Source organism: Eleutherodactylus coqui, chromosome 1 (genome assembly GCF_035609145.1).
Source record: "Eleutherodactylus coqui strain aEleCoq1 chromosome 1, aEleCoq1.hap1, whole genome shotgun sequence".
NCBI classification, from domain to species: Eukaryota; Metazoa; Chordata; class Amphibia; order Anura; family Eleutherodactylidae; genus Eleutherodactylus; species Eleutherodactylus coqui.
The window spans coordinates 106,891,507-106,916,985 of record NC_089837.1 but is presented as its reverse complement, the minus strand read 5'-3'; the positions used below and the strand labels follow the sequence as shown (position 1 = coordinate 106,916,985).

General features: G+C 42.3%; 1 protein-coding gene across 2 annotated transcripts in view; it reads right to left on the bottom strand.

Moving 5' to 3' along the window:
* EPHA4 (EPH receptor A4) overlaps positions 1-25,479 on the bottom strand; it is a 72,648-nt gene that overhangs the window by 19,127 nt on the left and 28,042 nt on the right. For both annotated transcript variants that reach the window (XM_066598935.1, XM_066598940.1), the window contains exons 5-8: positions 17,094-17,429; positions 5,408-5,532; positions 4,135-4,294; positions 3,758-3,869 (exon numbers count right to left, since the gene is read on the bottom strand). In XM_066598935.1, coding sequence (XP_066455032.1) covers positions 3,758-3,869; positions 4,135-4,294; positions 5,408-5,532; positions 17,094-17,429 — 733 coding nt within the window. The remainder of the gene's footprint in view (positions 1-3,757; positions 3,870-4,134; positions 4,295-5,407; positions 5,533-17,093; positions 17,430-25,479) is intronic.

Sequence of the window (25,479 nt, the reverse complement as noted above, 5' to 3'; positions counted from 1 at the left end):
AAGGACGCATAGGTGACATCAGGCACAATGCTGATTATCATCCCCCCTTGGCAAAGTCTAATAGGTCTTCATCATATTGAAAAAGTGCAATCTATAGGAAATGCTCACATTAACATTATGTGGGCTGTTTTCAATATTTGACAGTGATTTGAGGACATCATGGTGAGAAGGGATTCAGCCAACAATGGCTGAGAAGATGGTCTGTCTCTCCTTTTTTTAAGGTCACATTCTATGGGGAAAGTGGGCAGCGCTTTCATTTTACCAACTTTGGAAGGATGGAGGGCTGAGTCAACCTTGAGGTGGCTACCTGAACCATGATGGGGATTGAACTCACAACCTTCAGGTCACGAGCGAGAGCTTAGGACTGCATTTCTTCTGCCTTAACACTCTGCACCACACAAGGCTCAGGTGGTCAATGCACTGTTGTCCCATTGACTGAAAGCTTAATTTTTTTTGTGTAATTGCAACCTAGTATCAGAAGTCTTCCTGAAATATCAGATATGCACATAATGGAAATAGGTCAATAGGTGTGCATATCAGTCAGGTCAGCTTTGATCAGACTTTTAAAGGTCAAAATCAAAGACATGGAATATAATGGGACAAGACAAGTGCACATATGATACCCATCCAATTCTGTCTACAAGCAGAATAGTAAATATCCACACCCTATTGATATGTCATACGATGCTACAACAAGAAAAGTCACTCCAGAAGCTCCAACTAAACAGATTACTTTTCATTCTAATCAGCTTACAAACAAGATCAGGGTTTGCTAAATTCCACTGCCGCTTCCTAAGTGATCAGGTGAACATATCTAACATACAAATGGTTAATGGCAGAAAAACTAAGGCAAAAAAAAACCTCAGGCTGACTCACTTCCACCCTAACACGGACGTCTGCTTGAAGAAAACTGCTTCCAAAAAACACCCTTTAAAAAGCAGCATTGGAAATTAAGAGACTGAAGCCATGTACAGGGGTGCCAAGCTGCAATGAAACTACAGAGACACCATCTGCCTTCCTCTCTGTCAACTGCTTACATAACCTCATTAATAGTGCACAGGAATAAACCTACAGAAATGTCCAACTCGGTAAGGATCTGGTGCTAGCAACTTGTTTTTAGACATGCCGAAAGTATCTGACCACTGTCGCTTCCATTTAGCATGTACAGATATGAAGCGCTTCATGAAGTGCAGTAGAGCATATGGGGCTTATTGTTGGATGAAGGTATCACGTTCTTAAGGAAAAGGTAGAAAAGGGGTAAACGAAGAGTTAGATAGAATCATAGAATGGTAGAGTTGGATGGGACCTCCAGGGTCATCGGGTCCAACCCCCTGCTCAGTGCAGGATTTACTAAATCATCCCAGAGAGATATTTGTCCAGCCTTTGTTTGAACACAGATTAAGAAATATGAAAGGCCTCCCTAAAGAGATGTGTTTTTTAGGCATCCTTACATTCGTGGATATTGTCAAATTACACAATTGCCTGGGGTAGCGTATTCAGAGAACTGATGCAGCTCAAGAAAAGTCTTGTAGATGGGAGTGGGAAGTTCAGATGATGGAGGAACTTTGTCTGAGATCATTAGCAGAATGAAGAACAAAGGTAGGGTGGTAGACAGAGATCAGGGAGGAGATATAGGGAGGCGCAGCACTGAGGAGAGTTTTATGGTGGAGAGTGATGAGTTTAAAATAAATTCTATGGCGCAGGACAACCAGTGCAGTGACTGGCATAGGGTGAAAACTTTGATGTACTACGGTAGTTGGATAAAAAGATGAGCCTGGCTGCTGCATTCGGCATATTGAGTTACAGTAGTCAAAGCCAAAACAATAAGAGGTTTTTCCGTTTCCACAGTAAGAAAATGATGAATTCTGGACATGTTTCTGAGGTGCAGGTGGCATGAGCGTGCAAGTGATTGACTACTGGACGTGAAGGACTTAATCTGAATCAAATGCCACCCCAAGACAGTGGGGCACGCAGCCTAAGGGTTATGGTAGTAGCACACTCTGAAATGGAAATACCAGGTTTAGGTAGATTAGTATCCGTATGTAGTCCATTTTTTTAACAGACTACAAATGGATGAAAAAACACTAGTGTGCCGAAGGCCTTAAGTTTCAAGAAAAAAAAAAAGAAGAAAAAAAACGACTATAATAAAGGACCGTGGATCGGAAACCCATCAATAGCCACAGATGCTTAGAAAGACTGGAACATTGGCATGCATACTTCCTCACATACTGTATGTGAAGTCCTATGGCAGACTGTGAACTCAGTAGGACAGAAAGGATACTATGAATAGATTTTTTTCAATCCACACCAGGTTACATCCCCTGCAGTTTTCTTCATGCATTATACCATGAATGTCATTGGAATGCTCCCTGTGCATTCAGTTGTACATTCCTATCATTTCACTATGACATCTTCAATTGAGGTCTAGATTCAGGAACTTTCCCTTTGTTTATATTCTTACATTTAGCAGATCAGATCATATAGCTAAAAAATGCATCCCTGATAGGCTTGATGACTTCAGACAAAGAAAAAGAGGCATTTGAACATTTTCATCCCACATGGTGCGGAACATTTTTCGACGTGTTCAACTGCAAGCTGTTTGAATCTCCATTAGAAGCACTGAGCTTGTCAGATTCCAGCTTTCTTGGCTGCGTTCCCTAAGACAACTTTAGGGCTGACACTAAAGAAGAATCAATGAAAAGTCCAAAGGGTCGACAGTTCATTTTTATATTAAGTGATCCACTGAGGGCCAATCACTGCCGGCCTTCTATCGAACTGAGCCCACCCGCTTCATAGTCGTTAATGGTTGTTGCACCGACGGCCTCATGGAATGGTAAACCGCAGGACATCTGATATAGAACAACCTGGGTAGAGGGTCTCAAAATGATTTTCCGATTAAATAGCATCAGTAACTATTTGTTGCCAGATTACTGCAGCCCTCAAACACAGACGTACCACCTACACATCCCTTTTAAATAAACAAACAACCATTTGCACAGAGTGGCGGCATACTGGTAGATGCTCAAATAACATAAAATTGAGATCTCCGGAATTAGTGGAATTAATTTTCCATTTCAAGCGGGACTCCTGCTGTAGACATCACGCTTAAACGGCAGGGTGCTGTTACTGCCGCTCTCGTGCTGGGGAGATCAAAGATTCCTGGTAGGGGTTTGTACGGAGAATGCTATGTTTAGATGCTAATCAGAGAATATGTCTTTGTTTCAGGTTTGAACTCCACCCAGAAGAGGAAAGTACTGACATAGGAGAGACAAAGACAGAAATAGGCACTCGGAATCCTAAAAATACCTAACATACTTTTTCAAAAACTTTTTACCCCCTTGATTCAAAAATATGACTACATTTTAGATGTAATCCACCGCTTCTCGTCAAACAGGTTCGTCTACTAGACTGTAATACTAGCATGCTTCTATTTGTTGCTTTGGTTGAGTCTTTAATTATCTGATTTTTTTTCCTTTCTAATTGTTGCTCTGACTCTTCTGCACATCCGGCAGATCCCAATAGGGAGGAGGCAGACTTTAAAAAGTAATGTTGTTTTCATTTCGGAAAGCAAACAAGCAAATAGAATAAAAAATGAAGCAGAAGATGGTTTTGTTGTAGTTTTGTGACTTACTGTTTTCATCACAATCTCTGAAGATTTTCCCAACACAGCAGCCTATGAATAATTTAGCAGTGCTTTACAATGTTTTATTTTACTATTCATTTTAAAAGGATGAAATTGGCAAAGCCGACCCCATACCTTCTACTGATGACAAAGGCGGCAATGAGAATGACCACGAGGACAATGCTACCCGCCACTGATACCAACAGCACAGTAGGACTGGTTCCTTCGCCGATCATAGGAGATGGAACTATAAATAGCAGAAGAACACAATGCATTAGAATGAATTCAAAGCCACACAGCCGAGAGGTGCTAAAATTCATACTGAGGAGACAGTTTATGGGAGCCATTTACTTCCTTTTGTATAGGCACTTTGGCTATAAAGATCTATATGCATACAGTAAACTGGCAGAAAGCTGCACTCTACTCGGACAGAATGTGCCACCATTTATGTGCCATCACGAAATAATAGAAACTGTAACATTATATTCCAAATGGGAATAAAGAGGTTTTACCTGTATTTGTGGTGAATTCAAATGGTCCACTGAACTCGCCATAGCCGGCTGCAGTTCGGGCTCGGACATGGAACACATATGCAGTAAGTGGGTTAAGGCCTGTAATATCTGCACTACGTGACCCGGTCTTCACAATGCGATAACTGCGTTCATTTTGGTCCTGTGGATAAATAAAAAAAAGGATTTTTGTAAAATGAATACTGGTAGCACATTCTGATTACTGTAACTCAATACTGATTAGTCTTCCCCTCACTAAACTCTCACATCTCCAATCTATCATGAATGCAGCAGCCAGGCTTGTCTTTTGGACCAGCTATTACCTTGATGCCTCTACTTTGTGCCAGTCACTACATTGATGCCTCCACCCCATGCTAGTCACTATAATGGCTGCCTGTCCACTACAGAATACAATTCAAACTCCTCACTCTCATCCACAAAGCTCTCCACAGTGCTGCACCTCCCTATATATCATCACTCTTCTTTGTCACCATACCGTGATCTCCGTTCTGCTAATGACCTTCAACTATGTTCCCCCTTAATCTGAACGTCCCACTCCCATATCAAAGTTTTTTTTTCCAAGCTGCACGAGTTCTCTGGAACATACTACCCCAGATAATCATGTTAATCCCAACGCCCACAGTTTTAAGCATGCCCTAAAAATCACATCTTTAGGGAGGCCTACCACATTGCCTACTTTAATTCTTCTTCATCTACCCCTCTTCTACTTTTCCCTCACAACCCAACCCCATCATTCCACATATCTCCTACACCTCTTAGGTTCCTTTTATACAGGACGACCTGTTGGGGTGCAGATGCCCAACGGGTCATCCCAGTGATGATCAGTACTGTGCTTTTACAAGGATCGCTGAGTGAATAGAGGCGAAGCAGGCTTTAGATCATTCTGGCCCACCGCCCTCCATTTACAGTTATCAGGTAGTCTTTCACAGATGAATGACTGCCTGTTTACAGGGGCCAATCCAACATTCAGTTTTATGAATGCATAAACTGAACAACGAACAAGAAGCGAACAAATACCTATGCATTCACTTTAAAGGAACCCTCCAGGAGAAAATTTGTCCTAAGACAAACACTGGCCAATTAGAAAGCAGCGTGTAGTGTCTTAGACTACCATGTACTACCAATGCAGAGTGTGTATCAGGTAGTCGGGAAAACACTGTGATCCAATTCTAACTTCAAAGTTTACCCTTAGAACCAGAGGACTACTTTAAACAAGGCATTGGTGACACAGAGATATCGTAAATGGTTAAATTACCTTTTCATAGTACTTGATTTCATACTCTAGTATAACACCGTTGGCCCGGTCCGGTTCTGGCCAGGTTAGTGACACACTGCGTCTGGTTATCTCTTTAGGCTGAATCTGGGCCACAGTTGAAGGAGCTGAAAAAGCAAATATCAGATTTGTAATTAATTTTTACTTAAACAATTTCAACCAAACTTCTTGCTATAGGAATCATTTAAAAAAAATAAAGAGCGCTAATTAATCTAATTATGTTCCACCCTTTCACTAAACTACAATTGCAATACATTTCCTAGTTACTGAAAATAGCTATGCAAATTTATAGGCAGGATGATATTAATTAGGAAAGCTTTTAACCTCCGTGCTCACAGAGTACCTCCCCGACCGCTTGTGAAACTAAGGATGTGGCCTCTCTTATTTAATTTGCACTTATGTGAAGTCTGCCATAGGATGCTGGAAACACCCGTAATGAGGAAAAAAGCTACTTTTTTTGTAACTCAACGTGTTTCAAAAAAGAATAAAGATTAAAATTAGGTTCACAACACTAATGCTGACTCATTAGTAACGAAGTCTCCTGAATCAGCAGCTAATCCCGACACCCAAGTGACATCAGAAATGCGAGAACTAATAAATAAAAGACTTAACAGCTAAAATAAAGTAATGATCAGTTCTAGTAACAGGGTAGTCTATTAGCCAGAAGCACACTATTTTTGCTCTATAGAGCATTTTATTGTTATATTCCTCCCATACTAAGCCTATTGTGTGACAATAGATGAAGATTGCCCACGACCAATTAGGCTATTATTCGCGGGGAGGTACAGGAAGTTGAGTGACACCCTCAAGACTGGTAACTAAGAGTTGAATCCAATGAATCCAATACTACTATAGTAGTATTTCTCATGTCATCCTATAATAGAGATTTCTATGTAGAAAGATTATCCAAGACCTCGTAATCAATGAGACTGTTCATGTCCGTCAAGTCTCAGACTCAGAATATAGGCAATCTGCAGAAAACACTTCTAAAGCGGACAGCATTCTGGAGTCTTTGAAGGGCTGGCAACAGTAGGTCTGTTGGTTTTATTGGGGTAATTCAGCTGTTGTGCTATTTACCCTGCAGTAAAGGCCTGCAGTCATAGCACCAAACATATACGACAAAGTTCAAAGCTTGGATTTGAGTTTCCCTAGGGTTTGACATCCAGGTCTGTCATTGATTTCCGCTGCTAGAGTAATTAAACACCTAACTCTAGTTTTACTGGTATAATCCGTGTGCATGATGGTAGTCATACTGGCAGTACAGAGCCAGCTGCATTTCCAAGAAAAAGTAAATGAACCCTTTTGGAATTACCTGGATTCCTGCATGGCTTACTAATAAAATGCATTGACAGACACAATGTAACTTACGACATACAAACAGTTATACCATTCATGTATTTTATTAAGCACATTTAGTAAAACATCCACAGCGCAGGAAGAAAAAGTAAGAGAACCCTCAAATTTAATAACATTTTCTCTTCAAATGTGTTTCAGTTCATCAATATTTCTGGGATGCTTTATGCGCACAGCCCTCTTTAGGTCATGTTACAGTATTTTGATAAGGTTAAGGTCAGGATTGTGACTAGGCCATTCGAAAAAACACAAATATCATTTTTCAAATGTTCTTTAGGCCGGTTCATACGACCGTAAGCCGAATCCACTGTGGGAGGCCTGCAGCAGATTCCAGCTGTGAACCTGAGTACGGCCGCATAATGTATCGCATATGACTGCGTACCCACGTAGATGGTCGTGCGCAGTACGCCTTTTTTGTTGTTTACATTCCCCGCACCATTGATTAGCGATGACATGGGTACCCTATGAACTGCGGGTATATCCACAACCATAGAGAACAATGGGTTCTATATCGCAGATATCAGTGGTAAAATAGAACACTGTGTTCTATTTTCCGTGAGCGGATTACGCAATTCTGAGCCGCTAATGTGAGCAGAACTGCGTAATCTAATGCATTTGATTGATCCACATATAACCGCAGATCACACGCTCATAGAATCCACAATTCCTATCCAGACGTGTGAGACCGGCCTAAGTTGATTTACTTATGTGCGGCGTTAATGACTTTTGCTTGCAACTATAGGAAAACACCTTCCCACCTCCCAATTGTCATAAAAGGTTTCTAGAAGGAATGTGCAGAACAGGCCTGGACCCAGTACTGAAGTTACAAATGAAGACAAGAAATGCTAAGGAAGAAGTAAACAGCTACAATAAACGTTCCACAGCCTCAAGGCAATCACAGGAGAAACAGTACAGGAACTTGTAACCTGACCTAGACTTGCAATGTTATGAATAGGGACTCCAAACTAAACAACTTTCAACTTGTGGCATGTCTGATCATCAATGCCAGATACCTGAAGATATGTAGTGATGTGCTCAAGGAGACCTCATTCTCTGGATCTAATGGAAACATTTGGAAGATTTCTTTTGTTGGCGATTCAAAACAGCCTATTTTGCACTATTTTTAGTCTGAAAACCAAAGTATAATCCTGGACATGTTGCAGAAAGTTTGTGCCAATGTATCAGCAGATTTCCCTCATTATTCAGCGATATGTGAGTCAAGGTATGAATACCATGTAAGGATCACAGGGCTTTGAGGAACCTGTATGACCAACCCAGCGTGAGCTGTAGTGGTACCTTACTGGTTGTCACCGCAACACAAACATGAACCACTACGGCTGGGGTCACACGGGTCGCATTCTCGGCGGAAATCTCGCGGTCACTAACTTCTCAAACAACTTGTGCTTATGTAATAGCCAATGTGATAACTAATAAAAGTGCAAATCACTTTATTTACCTAAAATGATACTTTTGTGCTGAAAAATCACTCTGAAGTGTTGGTCACTAGAGGCCCCACTTCCTCATAATTTGTGGCCCACTGCCTGTTGTCATGCAATGCCCATCTCTAGTTGGGTGGGGTATCATCACTCCTTAAGCAGAGCACCTAGGAGGTGAGTGAGGAGACTTATAAAGCCATGCATGCTCCTCTGGGAAATATATGCAAATAAAGAAGATGGAACAATACCTCTGCAGCGCCACCTATTGGATGGCAGCATTCCTGCAAATCAATGTCCAACCTTTTTTTTTTACAGGTCTTTAGAACAATGATTGGGAATTGAAAACCAAGCCAGATTCCATACACAGACCGCTGTTTTGGGATTTTTTCCCCTCATCAGTGTGCAGCAGAATCCTGGCTTGGCTAGCTATGCTCAAATTTGACATGCAAAAGGCAAAAATATATTGAACCTAAGACCCCCACAAGAGGACACCTCCATTGCTTCAGCTCCATTAATAGTAAACATGGGACAGAAAACATGAAAACTGCTGCCTCTTTCTACTGTGGAAATTCCTAGTATTAATGAAGTATGCCATTTACCCATTCAACTGTATGCCAGGTTTTTTAATAAAAAGGATAAATCCATAACCAAACACATAAGAGCACACGCTTGGAGCCACCTATGTTTATGCTGCTGCCTCTGCCAATGTGTGTGCCATGTTATGTGTGTTCGGTACTTTAACCACATTCCATAGAAATTTCTTGTCTTGCTTTGTTATTCTTGACTCCTATGACTCCTTGACTTTCCACAACACAAATATTCTTTGAGGTGTTTTTAACCCTTAAACATACTTCATAATGTATTTCAAAGTCACGCAGGATGTGGTCCAATTTTTACTGTAAACAGGCACTTTACACTCTGGCTCTGTTCACATGTACAGTCAATTACTGATGTGGGCACATGTTAAACTGCTGGGCATGAAAATTCAAGAAATCAAACACATAAAGGGGCACAGCGCTGAGAACCCCATGGATCTGGAGAATGGAGCACCTTCAGTGAATGGATCAGCGGTGCGCATGCAGGACAACCACTTCATTCAATGCTTTCACAATTACTGATGATGATCACACAGCTCCTGTCACACAGTTATAATAGAAGAGATCACAACTCATCCTCCTGACTGTATAATTATGGTCTGTAGCTTACTTAGGTGAATATAGAAGATAATGATAATTAAACTATCACCCCAGCAAGCAAAAATGGTATAGCCTCAGCTAGTGCTGTGCTAATGCATCATGGGATGCATGTGAAACTGAATGCAAAAAATCTCATCCTCAAGATGCTGCTTGATAAGCATCAAACAGGATGCTGAACTGCAGGGAAAGTGACTGCAATAGACAGAGGAGACTTCCAGAGTTTGAAAGGCAATCAGGTGAGGGGGGCAGGGATGGAAAAATGTGTTTTCGTCAGAGTGGCTCTTTAAATAGTGCAAAAGGAAACAATTAATATCAAGGGAATATCAACACATTGGAGCTAGCCCTTGAAAAAAAAGTTATTAAAGTAAAGTAGATGTTGAAGAGCAAGACAGGAAAACACAGAAGTGCAATCCATCATCTTGTTAAAACACAAGCCCTGACTGTGTGTTTGATTAGTCTTGTGTCCTCCTGATTTCTTAACATTACTCAAACACCAGTTCTGTGCCCCCTCTGTTCCCCAATCAATCATGTGGCATCGCCAGAACAGACTTGTCTCCAGGGAAGAAAAAGTAAGTTTCTCGAGAGTGAAAAGAGGCAGAGCATACTGGGAAAAAGGAGTTAAGTGCCGTGTTAAATAGAGGTACACGACTTCTTAAAGTGCTCAGTGATAAACATATGAAGATGTTCTGCCTGCTGGAGGAAGGCATCTTCAAGGATGATCAGTCAGATTGTGCCATCCTTCCAAAAACTTTACGTACCCTATAGTTTTTTTATACTATTAAATTAAGCTGTAATTTTTATTTTCCCTTCAACAAGCTAAAAGAGGACATTTAAAAGGGGTATTCATATCTCATCAAGGTATTCCAGATCAACAAGATAGGGGATAACATGCTGATAAGTGGTCCCCACCAATCCAGAAATATTTGCATCCCTATATCTTGACAGTAGTGGTTGAAACGGCTCCATTCACTTCGATTACAACTGCCATAGATAAAGTGCACTGCAAACTCTGGTGGTCCAACGGAAGTGAATGGGACACCCACCGATCAGCAAGTAATACCCTATACTGTAGTTAAGAGATAACTTGCCGAGATAGGAATACCCCTTTAAATATGGCTTCATGTACACAACCCAATGATACTTCTCTACAACTTCTGAGTTGTAATAGGGTAACTATAGACTTCTATGGGGCCATACTGTGCCTCTATATGCCTCCAATTTCATACAAGAGCATACTGAGGTCTATCAGCTTTCATACTAAAGGGGTCACCCCACTAAAATCATTTATCATTGGAGATGAGCGAATATACTCGTTTCGAGTAATTACTCGATCGAGCACCGCGATTTTCGAGTACTTCCGTACTCGGGTGAAAAGATTCGGGGGTCGCTGGGGGGCGGGGGGAGGTGCGGCGGAGCGGGGGTAGCAGCGGGGAACAGGGGGGAGCTCTCCCTCTCCCCCCCACTCCCCGCTGCAACCCCCAACTCACCCACGGCGCCCCCCGAATCTTTTCACCCAAGTACGGAAGTACTCGAAAATCGTGGCGCTCGGGCAAAAAAGGGGCGTGTCCGAGTAGGTTCGCTCATCTCTATTTATCATCTATCCATCGCTGGGACCTCCAGAGATAATGAGAACGGCAGACCCCCATCTCCCCTTGGTGAATGTGCTGGAGGTGTACATATGTGACCACCTTTCATTGTCTATGGGAAAAGCCATGTGATGCACTTGGCTATCTCCATCCATCCATCCCATAAAGGTAAGTGGAATGGGGGTTATGCATGCGTGCCACCATTCCATTAACTAAGAGGGACTTGGGGTGCAACATTCTCATGATCTCAGCAGTTGGACCCCCGCAATCAACAGTGATAAACAATTTTGATGAGATAACCCCGTTAGTGCTGCGTTCTATAATACAGCCGTTTATGTGGTTAGCTGCAGGGGACTCTGTGTACCCCCAAAGAGCCTCCTGTACACGGCATGAATAGGCCTAGTTCAGTTGTATCCCTAGGAGATTCTAGATTCTTGGATGGTAACCACTGATGGCACCCATGACAGCAACTCAACTTCCATAAATCCCCAGTGGCACATTATATATATATATATATATATATATATATATATATATATATATATACATACACACACACACACACACACACACACACACACACACACACGCACACACATACATACACTGGTGGGCCAGGAAAGAATTGTATCCGGCACCACACTCTTAAGAAAGCTGTCGAAAAGAAAATCTGTCTTTGTCGCCCATAGCAACCAATCACAGCACAGCTTTCATTTCTCATACTGCTGAGGTAAAATGAAAGCTACGCTGTGATTGGTTGCTGTGGGCAGCAGTCACAGTGTAGCTCTCATTTAACACAGCAGTATAAATCTGTCTTGTTGCCCATAGCAACCAATCACAGCAGCTTTCATCTTACCTCACCAGTGCAATAAGTGAAAGCTGCTCTGTGATTGGTTGCTATGAGTAACCAAGACAGATTTATACTGCTGAGATAAAATGAAAGCACTGCTGTGATTGGTTGCGGTGGCCAACAGTCCCAGCACAGCTCTCATTTTACCTCAGCAGTATTTGTCTTGTTGCCCACAGCAATCAATCACAGCGTAGCTTTCATTTTACCTCAGCAGTATAAGGAATGAAAGCTGTGCTGTGATCGGTTGCTATGGGCAACAAAGACAAATTTATGCTAGTGAGGTAAAATGAGAGCTGTGCTGTGACTGCTGCCCATAGCAACCAATCACAATGCAGCTTTCATTTCTTATACTGCTGAGGTAAAATGAAAGCTGCATTGTAATTGGTTGCCATGAGCAACGGCGACATTTTTTTTTTTTCGAACAACTTTCGTACGTGTGTGGTGCAGGGATACTTTTACATGGCCACCCTGTACTATAAATCCAAGTTCATGCGACATATTTCTGCAGGGCTCCTGAAATAATGCTTTAAGTGTAAAAATAATGATTGTGTTAAAATTCTTTCTCAACCAGAAATATATAAAAAAAAAAAAAATGGCCTTAACTAGAAATTTCTGGAATGTGGCCGTGCACCATAATAACTGCTGAAAGACTAAATTACCACTTATACGTTAAACTGAAACATAATTCTTCTCTCTAACCTTCCTTCCTTAAAATTCCCAATTCTCCTCCTGTTACCAAGGACAAATGTGGGAGGACAGCTGCAATTTACCGGTTCCATAGCCCAAAGTCCTGAAATCCTAACTCCAGGGGCAGCGCCAACCGCAGGGGGTCAGGGCTATTTGTCCTGCCTCACAAAACACTTTCTCCCTTCACGGCACAGGTGATAGCATTTGCTTTGACAAGCTGACAATGGTGGTCGGGCTAATAACATAATTAATATTTTACCAGGGAGAGTCCCCACTACTGATACCTCCTGACGCGGCGCACGCAAGTCAGCAGCCATTAGCCGCAAATGTCTTAATTACACCGGCTTCTTCTTTACAAAGCCCTGACAAAACCCGTCACAGATAATAGTAAGCCAATGTAATTACTGCTCAGCGCTGGGAATGTCACTGTTTAACCCCGTGCCTTCCAAAACGCCGTAGTCCCCATCGCCATTGCACGCTATTCGCTACGAAACTAGGACACTGTGAAAAAAAATGTGTTACGTGTTGCGAAATATACATCTCACTATTTGAAAAGCAGGCAATGAGGCATTATTATGAAAAGCAAATGTTTCTTGGCACCGAAGGAGAACGTGTAACTCCGTCTATGGAACAGGACAGATGTCCTATATTCCAGACCCTTTCTGTAGCATGGATTACTCATTAGCGCTGCAGATTGTTTATAACACCCGGCGTACGGAGAGCAGCCAAGGATTACGTCTTCTGTACATAACCCACAACAGGGCAATGTTGGTAAACAGCGGGCGAGCTGGAGAGACGGTTCAGCCTTTGGGGCATATACCTCTGCCCAGACTGGAGGATGCCCATTCTCATCCTGGTTGGGTTAACCACATATTAACTTCCAAAGTGAACGGTTGTTGGCATAGTAATTTGTTTGTTACTTGTTTCAATCAGTAACCTGATTAGTTCATATTGCTTTAGTATTACTTGGGGCTTATTCACAAGGAGTGGGACGTATAATGGAAAGATTTGCAATTCTTCGTATTTTTGGACCCACTCCTGGTTTTGGCTTGCTGATGAAAAATACTGACGTGTGAAGGAGCCCTTAGGGTATTTCACAGACAGCATTTTTCAGAAAAAGACGCGCTTTTAGTAGTATTTTTTTTTTTTTTGCAGCAAAAAGCTCTGTGGCCAGATGCTAGCTATAGGCCAAGAGGGAAACATGAAATGCTCTATAAACTGCATTTTTGGGGGTGTTTTTGCGTTTTGTTGCTTTGTTCGTAATCACAGAAGGCTGCAGATTTACCTTTTTTTTTTTTTTGCAGAATCTACAGGGGGAAAAAAAAAAACTTAATTAGAAAAAGGCTGCTTTCACATGGCCGACAAAATTGCGCAAGATTTGTGTGTTCCGAGATGCACAAATCTCACACCAATATGAAAAAAATCACGGCATGTACTATCTTTGGACGTTCACTCAGAACACCTCACCCATTGTTTTCAATGGTGCCAGAAAAAACATTGCCCGGCTCGCAAAGTGCACGCAAGTGTGATGCGATGCAAGGTTTCCCATTGAAAACAATGGGAAACACTTGCCGATCCTCCAATACAGCTGAAAGACTGATAGTCTTTCAGTGAATACAGACAAGGAGTGCGCTTGACAGCTCCTCCGGCCGCCCACCTTCATTCAGTGTGAACAGGCAGTCGTGATGATCAACTGCCTGTTTACACTGAACAACAACTCGCACATTAGTCGCTCTGAAACAAAGTTAAACTGAAACAAAGCAACTAGTAACTAATGACCGATGTCGTGCTCAGTACACTGTCAAATCCCGCATTTACACGGGACAACTATCTCTGAAAATTGTGCTTTTGAGCAATTTTGTGGCGACACGTTGGCTACTGTAAAAGACAGCCATTTATATATTGTGAACATTCCAAGAGATATAAATTGAAGACCTGAAAAATATTTTGAAACTGGCTTAGGGAGGTCAAGGAGCAAAAAAAAAAAGTCACACTCACCTTAAAGGGGTTGTCCCGCGCCGAAACTGTTTTTTTTTTTTTCAACCCCCCCCCCGTTCGGCGCGAGACAACCGCGATGCAGGGACGTAAAAAAAAAAACCGCTCAGAGCTTACCTTAATCCCCGCGCTCCAGTGACTTCTATACTTACCGGTGAAGATGGCCGCCGGGATCCTCTTCCTCCGTGGACCGCAGCTCTTCTGTGCGGTCCATTGCCGATTCCAGCCTCCTGATTGGCTGGAATCGGCACGTGACGGGGCAGAGCTACACGGAGCCGGCATTCTGCACGAGCGGCCCCATTGAAGACAGGAGAAGACCCGGACTGCGCAAGCGCGGCTAATTTGGCCATCGGAGGCCGAAAATTAGTCGGCACCATGGAGACGAGGACGCCAGCAACGGAGCAGGTAAGTATAAAACTTTTGATAACTTCTGTATGGCTCATAATTAATGCACAATGTACATTACAAAGTGCATTAATATGGCCATACAGAAGTGTATAGACCCACTTGCTGCCGGGGGACAACCCCTTTAACTGATTCCCTGTCTTTCCCGTCCCGCTGGTGCCTGGTGGCCCGATGTTCTCAACTTTCTGCTGCAAAAGCGATGACCTCAAGGCGACAAGCCATATGACTGCTATAGTTAGTCGAGGGCTGAAGCGAGCTGCTGATTGGCTGCCGTCAATCACGCATTCCTGATGTTGATGATGTAATTGCTGCAGCAGGAAGCAGAGAACAGCCGGGGATCGGGCACTGGTGGAACAGGAGCGTCGGGGAACAGGTGTGGTGACTGTTTGAAAATTTCTCACCACTTGGAAAGAACAGGTTCCAATAACATTTGGAGGGATGGACAATGCCTTTAATTATGCTACTACCTGAAATTATCACACAATTAGGAAGTATGCTTCTAGGCAACAATATCTCCGTAATGGTGCCATATTACATAGTGGCATACTTTATGCCTATGCCAGCCAGAGGGTCTCTGTGTGCCCCATGCAGGCTCCTTGCACATGAGACTTTCAACTACATTTTCATGTAAAGCAAGAAACTGACATAAGTTAGAAGAGGCATTCTAGTTAATCCGTAACAATATAAATCTCTTCAACAGCTTTGCTGATACTTATAGAAGATGCCGCATCATTATGCACAATGCAGCAGCTGAACACGGGCCAGCCACCAATGAAAACACACCAGTGGGTGCATCGGGGGATGCTAAAAAGTGCTCTGTAAAGGGCTGGCAATTAGTGTGGTGATTGCCTGTGTCATTATACAGTGTTGTCATTTCACGAGGCACCATACAACACAACGCTATGATGGCTGCGTTTGGCATATTTCTGAAGAGGTCTCGCATCGAGCAGCCGACAGCTGTTTAAAACTATCTGTCGCCTCTCGAAGGAAAAAGGCTTGTTCAATTTATTTACACACTTTCGGTGCTAATTGGCATATCCTGTGTCCAAGCAAGCTGTGATGTGATGGAGGGAAAGAGCAAGAGGTGACTCGTTTGGGTAACTGATCCCAAACGTGTTTTGTTTATGTCTGTTGGCAAAGGCAAGACTTGCTGAGTCCTTAAAAGAAATAGTATTCAACAGAGAGGCCCCCCCTCGTAAACCAAAGGGAGCAAAAAAAGGACCAACAGAGAGTCTTTCTTTGCAGTCGTCATCTGGTTTACTTTCCTACATTTCATGGGTGATGGATTGTGATCACAATTCACTACTTCACTCCAATATTTGTGCAGGCCGACTCCCTTACCCTATCTAAACACACAAATCATCTTTATGGAAATGCACAGCTTAACTTTGGAATTGTATTGTCATTAAAGGCATGGGGACTTTTACTCCTGCAGAACCAAAATATGAACTGTTATTGGAATCAGTGCAGAATAACAGGAGGTGCAGTTGCATCTGGGCCTGGATTCAAAAAGGGGGCCCGAGGGAAAACTGCTATAAATGGCATTTGATGGTTGCGGATCCTGTTTTGCGATCACTGGCTATATACAATCATTGTTTGAAACAATCTCTAAGAAATGTATTCAAGGACAGCCCTGTGAACTCCCATACTGTTATTTGAATAGAATCCCATTTTCTTTCCCCCCGTGTTGCCCTTCCCTGTGGAGTTCCTGTCATAGAGCAGCGCCATTCAGACTTTGAAACCCTGTCATAATTTGATCAAGAAAAATAACTCTCCCGATGGGTAAACGCACTGTCCATGGAAATGAAAAAAAAAGCACAATGAATTATTCCATTTGCATATTCAAATCAGCTTGCTTTCTTTGCATATTAAAATTAAAAGTGGCTGCAAACTTTCACATGGTGCGAGCTGGTTACTGCTTAATGTTCCCAGCTCTTCACATGGCATCTATTATAGTGACGCTATAGCCAGACAATAGACAGAAAGAATATCATAACCGCCCTATTTAATGATGAGGTGGAGTGAATGTTAACACACCTTACCCATTAGTAAAGCACGCACGAAGCTCTCAAGTAATAATCATTAGTTATTTCATATACAAGTCGGTATACTTATCATATGTTCATGTTCGCATAAGGAAAACATATCATGCACACTTACCGGCTTGGTTTGTTGTAACGGTGACTGAAACGGACTGGTCCGGGCTAGGATTCTGTTTGGACACTCCATTCACAGCCCAAATCTCAAATGTGTAGTTAGTATGAGCCTGAAGGTCAGTGATAGAGACTTTGGTTGTCTTCAAGCCATTCTGCTGAGGGCTGTAGTGAACTCCACTACCGCAGGGGCGACAACGAGTAAGGTCAGCGCCACACCTCTTACAGACTACATTGAAGGAGACATCATGCCTTCCACCTGTATTCTGGGGAGTAGTCCACTCCAAATTTACCGAAGTCTCGTTGACATTGGAAATCAGGTTCTGAGGAGCTGATGGTGGTCCTGTTGAATAAAACATGAGATTGAACATGGGAGTACATAGAACAGGAACCATGCAAGCTGCACACAGATAGAAAGAGGATTACCTATAAGCCTAAAATAATGCATGCCTCATTCAATGCTTTAAAGCAATCGGTCATGATACCAGTGAGGGTTAAAACCAAGGAACATGTAGTTTCTAACACCATTGCACTACTTTCCGTTCTTAACACTACAGTGCTCGAGAGGGCACCTTTCCAAACGGCTATGTCCACTTTCACGTGGGAAAATGTGCCACATTGAATCAAGATCCTCAGAAAGCAAAAAGTCAGTAATTGGTATGTGGGACGAGGCCCAGGCAGCTTCTGAACACAGGGGCAGCCAAGCGGAAAACTAGGCACGCAGATGCTGGCAGGTCTGAAGAGAGAGATGGGTCAGAAAGAGCCCCCCCACCCTCCCCTTCCAATATGAATGGAGATGGTCTATGTAGAGGAGGGGGTGACAGTTGAGCAAAACATCAAGGAGGAGACAGGCAATGGAAGAATAAAAACTTGACGTTATCCATGAGAATGAGTAAAAACAGAGGTGCCATTCCTGGCAGGTTGATTTCAGGCGATCTACAAAGACTCTTTCTATTTCACGCTTGCATATTTTTTGAGATTAGAAAGACTATATCTTAGGCTCATTTCCTGCCGTCTACATACAATGTACTGAAGGATGTGAACATAGATGTTTAGAACAGTTTTTAAATTATGTATACTTGTGGGAGATCTCTGTTCTCATTAGACAGATCTGTCTATTCTCCTTTTAATAATGATGATTTCTGTTATTGCGTCACACCAAATTAGTCGTAGAGTCTTTTCAAATACGCCAGTTGGAATGAATCCATTTAGAGGTAGAGACCGTACAAAAGGTTGGCCTTGGGTAATTAAAACCTATTTCCCAGATCTGTGAATTTCCAATTTCTTTTCTCATACTAATCACACCAAGACCAGGCTGACCTTTCCATTGCTCATCAAGTGACCTTGAAGGCTTGCTTCATGGTCTTTTAATAAGAACAGCAGAATCGCCGATATAAAGTCTACGACTCCCAAATGTATCTGTATCTCTCAGGTTCTGTTTACAGTCAACTCTAGATTCAAATTTGGTTTTTGTTGAGATCGGCAATTTCTTCATGAAGGCTCTGACACAATTAAATTGTTTTTTGTTTCTCTTCTAGGTGAGGTTGGACTAGAGAGGGTGTGTCGAAGGGCCCGGATTAATTAGAAGAGAAGACAATGACAAAAGGAAGCTTAATGCAGTGTTTTTGTAATAGCTTTTCTTTACCTTAATGCAATGGTTTGTCATTAAATATGCCCTAAGCAAAATAATTAATTTCCTGATCAAAATATTGTAATGATGAGTATTGACTAAAATAAGCAGTTTAGGTTGAGGAGATTACAACCATTTAAAATCACTTCCTAGGGAAAGTACCTGAGTGAAACTGTGAAATAAGACAGTATGGGCTAATGAGCTTATAGCAAAAGACGAGCAAATACAACATTGTACTTACGCAGCCAGATACTTTATATAGGATTATATAGAGGAAGAGGGCAGAAATCCCTGAAGCCCAGATACAGTCAATAGTAATGTGCATTAATGGAAATTGTTTACGAGTCTTAGGACAACCTGGGGTGTGTATAAAGCACTTTAAATTATCCAAGTAAGATTTACAGGCTGGTAAATTAACATTTGGACATGGGTGATTGGGAAGAATTCATCGCTCCAAGCAGAAGGCAATAGGAAGACTTTCCGTCTAGGTTTTCAAGAAGGCAGTAAAGTAGTCGCAGATTGATAAATAAAGTAGCAGCCTGTGACAGTTGTAAAAACAAGATCCCAATTCTCTTTCTTCAGATAATATAACCTGAAATGCAATGTCCCAAGTCTGGGAAGTGATTAATGACCCTAAATGGAAAGCTGTGGAGCCTGTCTGGCTGTTTAAATAGGATAGAGAATGAACCAAGGTGGACCTGTAGCTTATGTTATATAATACAACATGATGTCAAGCTTAATTACCTAAAAACAACTGTCGCATTTATCCCCTATGATCACTTACTATAGATTCTGGATAAATCCCAGGAGCTAAATGGCCAAAATGCCTAGAAGTTTACCGTTGGCACCAATTTTTGACCACTTTCCAAAGATGACAAGCTGATGATTAAATGTGTCTGACTGGTTCACAACACCTAGATAATTTGTACTGTTACAGATTTGTCAGCATCAATGAGAGCTCATGCCAAAAATACTTTAGATTTGATAACCATCATGCTATACAATACGTATCAACAGAAAGTACATTTTAAAGGCCAATGCCATTTAAAAGATGTTCCTCAAGTTTCCTTTACCTCCAAAGGTCTGTGGAACTATTTAGAATGCAAAAATGTCTATAATTAGAAAAACTCAACTTAATTTACACTATTTTGGGATGTGAATAGTAGAAGAAAGAAGCTTATTTCGGATTGCAAAAACACTGTACAAAGAAATTTATGAAACACTAGTATGCTTTTCGAGATATTTCAACTCGCAACTAATACACTGTTCCCTAAAGACTAGAAGAGTTCTCAGGGGAGCTTCTAATATAGTTGGGAGTCTAACATTTTACTAAGGAGGTTCCTATTAAACCAATGACAACATAAACTCTCTTAAGGTCAGGGTGGCTTACAATGAAGCAGCTGGTTCCCTTGGTCTAAATTTGGGCTGTGCCGTTTGTGAATTTGGGAAGTCTGGGAACCAAAGACAGATGTGCAACCAGTAGTCTGCCAAGCTAAGTCATTGTGTTCATCTATTCAAGTGTTGTACTCAAAGTGATGATGGAAAAGGAACTACTGTGATGGGTTTCTAATAATAACCAAACTTAAAAAGACACAACCTTTGTCCTCCAACCATTTCCTGTTCAAAGTAGTCATCCATTACCATCCTGCTAGATAGAAAAGTTGTTCTCCATTGATTCTCTCAAAGCCAAGTCACCCAAATTTTGACCATCTCTTCTTTTTTTAAGTCAATTAAATCTCATTCACTAAAATACTAAACCTCTACAATTTCTGGTAGAGCCAACAAAGGACTGAATGACATTCACATATTGACTAACGACTTCATGAACTTCATTAATAGAATCTGGTCTATTCCTTAAATACATAATCCTGCACAGATACAATTGCTGACCATTGTTCTACCCTACGAGCAGAACAACACTCTGTGTTTTGCCAAGCTAACCATCGCTCTTGCTAGAATTTTGCTGCAGAGCGCTCTGAATCCTTTATGCCAGCACCCCTGGAGAAAATACCAGGCACTGCAGATTCTCTGATAATTGCTTTTGTGCAGTTCTGTACGTGCTTAGGAGCCGGCGTAAAGAGAAATTCAGATGAAGGTTAAAAACCAAAAAGGAGAAAGGCTTATAGGGTAACAGCTTTAACTATTCCGTTGCTAAGAAATAATCAAAACGCTGCACTGCAGATTCTTCCAGCAGTGAAAAAAAAAAATACACTCAGCGAGAATAAACCCCGCTGAGAGATCTTCACCATGCACAACCCAGTGAAGAAATGCTACGCTTTCATCCTTGACCTTGGGAGCGAGCGAAGGTTGGCCGGGCTTCTCAATCTGCCCTTACATTTTAACAAGCCAGCTCCCGGCGGAAGTGGTGGAATTCACAGGCAGGTTCCACCAGTCATTTCATTAGGGTTCATTACGCGCATAACTGTCAAGATGCATTAGAGGAAGTGACCGAGATTAATAGGGCTGCAATAGCCATTTAAAAACAATATAGTTACTTGAGGAAATAACAGCCCGAGCAGCAAATCTGATTATTTAAAGCAAAAATAGATATGAATGAAAGACTGGGGAAGCGTGCTGGTGGAAACCCAGAGGGCAAGGATTTTATGATGGAGTCATACGCTTCATTTCAGACAAATAATCGCCTGCAAATGATTGTTTGCCGGAACACAGTTTTTCCTATGTAGATTAAACAGGAGCAGTCATAAGGTGCATTTGCCTCTCTGTAAATCTACAACATTTTGGGGTCTCTGGTTTGGAATTCTGTGTGTACAGGTTCAATGGATCTCTCCAAGAAGTCTGCATTACTGGCCAAGTCTTAGGTCTGTTTACACCCATCTACGTCTCGTTTGAACAAGCGAATAATGTCAGAGTTCATTCGAGCAGCCTGTTTATACAGGCAGATACAGTGTTCAGAGGAGAAATTGTACAGTCGTTCACATTCGCTGTATCAGTATGAGAAGAACTGAACAATCGGTATTTAAACGGAATGATTAGTGAACGAGCCAACGATGATTTTCATGCCTGCACGGCGAATGATTTATCATCCCTCGTTCGATCACTGGCTGTGTTTACACTGAACCATTATTGTTCATTTTCACTCGAATGATTTTTTGTAAAAGGGCCTTTAGTCAACAGGATTGTTTGACTAATGTTATTTGACTAATAAGAAATTAAACTCTCTTACATTTTTATGGCAGGTTTGTACAAAAAGTGCCATTCTAGCCTGTGTTATCCTGGCCATAAGGCCGATCTCTCACAGGCGTATGAGTACCCCGTATTTCACGTGCACTGTACTCCCACGTGATAATCGGTAACTCGCAGGCAATCAGTTACAGTGCCTTACGCAGCTCCGCTCACATGAGTGTCAAAATTGCACAATATGCAAGTGCAAAAATGAACACAGCATGCTCTATTTTGTCGCGCATATAGAGGCCATTGTTCCATATGCAATTACAACGTAAACAAGAGAAAAAACAGCTTGACTGCGTATGACAGCGTGCATGAGATATGCTGTCATGCCCAATACAATTTCGCTGCCATAAGCAGCAGTACCCCGAGCCACCGCCAGCTGCACAGCAGTAAAACGCATGAGCCCAGCCTAAGGCTGTTATGGACAGGTGTATTGGACCTCTGGTGCTGCATGTTTGGTTCAGTTGGGTTTGGGTGCATGTAGCATGTTGGATTTGGGTTTTACATCCAGACTACGGAAAGTTAAATATAATACATCCGCCTGAAAGAGGTCTCAGGTTAGTCAGTGCTGCTTACAGCGACCTTCTGGTCCTGGACAAACAAAGATGGCCGTGCCAGTTGTCGGACTACTGGATTCGCACTGTGCATTAGTATGTACCAGTAGTCTAAGACACAACATGCTGCTCTGACTGGACAACACTGCTCACATGGGCAGCAATGGGCAATCAGAGCAGTCTGTAGTGATTTACACTAATGATGTGTACTAAGAGCTCATTCACACAACCGTGATTTCGGGGCGTAGTACATGCGCGATGGACAGCCGTGTGACATAGTGAATAGAGTCAATGAAAGTATATGGACTTTCATTGATCCATTTACATTATTGTGTAAACACTGCGGGTAGATAGGCACATGAAAAAGATGGCAGCATGCTCTATTTTAGCGCGTATCACACAGTGTGAGCCCTATTGTTTTCTATGGGTAGCATATGCAAAGCTATCTGTACGCTATACATTGTGTAGGGCAACGATATATAGACACAGAGTGGGGAATTTTACGGGCCGATGGTCTGCTCTCTGCCTGCTCATGAACCTTCACACAGACTGGTAAAATGCTGCATCACCCACGCAGCATTTAACACGTATGGTTGTGTGAATCAGCCTTAAGGGCTCATTTCCACAAGCGTAATTTCACCACATATTATGCGCAGGATGTATGCGGTGAATGGAGTCAATGAAAGTGCATTCATTTTCATTGATCCATTCACATTTGCGTATACATTTCATTTAATACGTGCATGAAAAAAACCACAGCATGTTCTGTTTCACCACGTATCATGCGCTTACAGCCCTATTGCTCTCTATGAGTTACATATTTAACGCTGTACATACGCAATACATTACATATGTGCGGCGTTGAATATGCAACACTGTTATGAGACACAGCGGGCAATTAAAAAAGAAAGGAAGAAACTAGTTACACTGCCCATGACAGAGCTCGAGGTACACACAGCGTTTTACGTATATGGCAGTGCGAGCGAGCTCTAGTGCACACTGTGCATCAGGTAGTCAGAGAACTAGCACGGCCATCTTTGTTTGGCCAAGACGGAAGTGTCACTTTAAGAACTATACATACATCGGGACAGATTTAGTTAGTTTAATATCCCACAAATCTGGGATTCCTTGCACCACATATATTATGTTTTAAACGCTTTCTGTGCCTTGCTCGACAAGCAGGCGGGGTTTATCATAAAAGAGCTGTGGTTTTGCATGAAAGGGGCACAGTCAAAATGCGCCAAATATCAAAATTATAGCCAACCAATAGGTGGTGCAAACCCAGGGACTGTTCACACTAAGATGTAAGCGTCCGTGAATCATACTCACTGGGCCGGCTGCAGCAGTGCAGTCTGACCACTGAACTCTTTCTTCCCCTGGCATCTGTGTGCGCCATCCTATACGCAGCGCAGATACCACGGGGAGAAATCTGTGGTCACAGACTCTGCACTGCTGCCACTGGACCGGAGCTGCAGGCTGGGTGAGTGGAACGCCTGTGGGATACTGCCTGGTCCAAGGCCAATAGGGAGGTCGCTACTGCTACTGGGAATACTATGCGGGTCACTTATTACTACTGGGGCCAATATAGGGCACACAATTACCACTGGAGCCACTATGGGGGGCACTATTACTACTGGAGTCAATATACTGGTCACTATTACTACTGGGGCCAATATAGGGCACACTATTACTATTAGGGCCACAATGTTGGTCACTATTGCTACTGGGAATACCATGGGGCTACCAATATAGGGCACCAATTACTACTGGGGCCACCAATATAGGGCACACAATTACAACTGGAGCCACTATCGGGGGCACTATTACTACTGGGGCCACTATGTTGGTCACTATTAGCACTGGGGCCAATGTAGGGCACACTATTACTACTGGGGCCACTATGTGGGTCACTATTACTACTGGGGTCCCAATAGGGAATCCCATTACTACTGGGGCCACTATGGGAGGGTCACTATTACGGCACATTCAGACTTAGATAAGCGCATTTCGGTCTTGCAAATATGCTGCGTATTTGCGCAAACTAAAATCGCTTACATCAGCTTTTTTTGCCATTCTGGCATGTTTTTGTGTACACAAATACACTGCATATTTGCACAGGCAAAAAAGAACACAGACTGGCCCGGTGAAATGGTGCACAAATATGCAGTGAATACACAGTTTCCGGTGAATTCACTGCGTATTAGCGTTGGCCAATTCACTTCAATGGCCTATTGTGGCACGTAATATGCACCAAAATAGGCCATGCCACATACTTTTTGACATAATGTGCATGAACCTATTGAAAGCAATGTTTCTATTCACTGCATATTATATGTGCAAAAATTGTAATATGCTTGTGTGAACAGGCCCTTACTATACAGTCTTACAATCGGCCCTTTGAAGGCAGCTATAAAGCTGATGTGGCCCTCAGTGAAAATGAGTTTGACACCCCTGTCTTGGGGGTTCAGCCATAAAACTTCATTAAGAAAGAGTTTACAGTGAAAAACAGATACTTTTTTAAAATATAAAAACGGACACAAATGTATAGAAATGGATGGCTATCTGTTTAATGCATACATTTTAAAAACATGCAGGCATACTTAAAGATGGCATCCATTAGTATAGGTTCAATGGAAGTGTAACTGAAGAAGCAACATATGTATCATCAGCATGAGCCACAGTGATACATTTGACACATTTTTACACTGTCTAGTCTATGTTTACACTGTCTAATGACTGGATTAGTAAATCTGCCCCATCAACTGATATATCTCATATGTTCTCAAAATACACCATATCAAGGGTTCTAAAAATTAGATATTAAGTGGCATTTGCTAAACAGCTGATCAAGAATGATCCTGGATGACAATGAGTCTCTTCACAGTGCGCCCGGGCTGGGAGGTCAGCAAGGCTGTGGGAACCACTGATCTGAGCTTCTTTTAGTGCAACATAAACCCCGGCTGCACAATGGGTGGCACCTTCAGAAATGCCCCTGTACTTGTGACAGCTGCCGTCAAGGA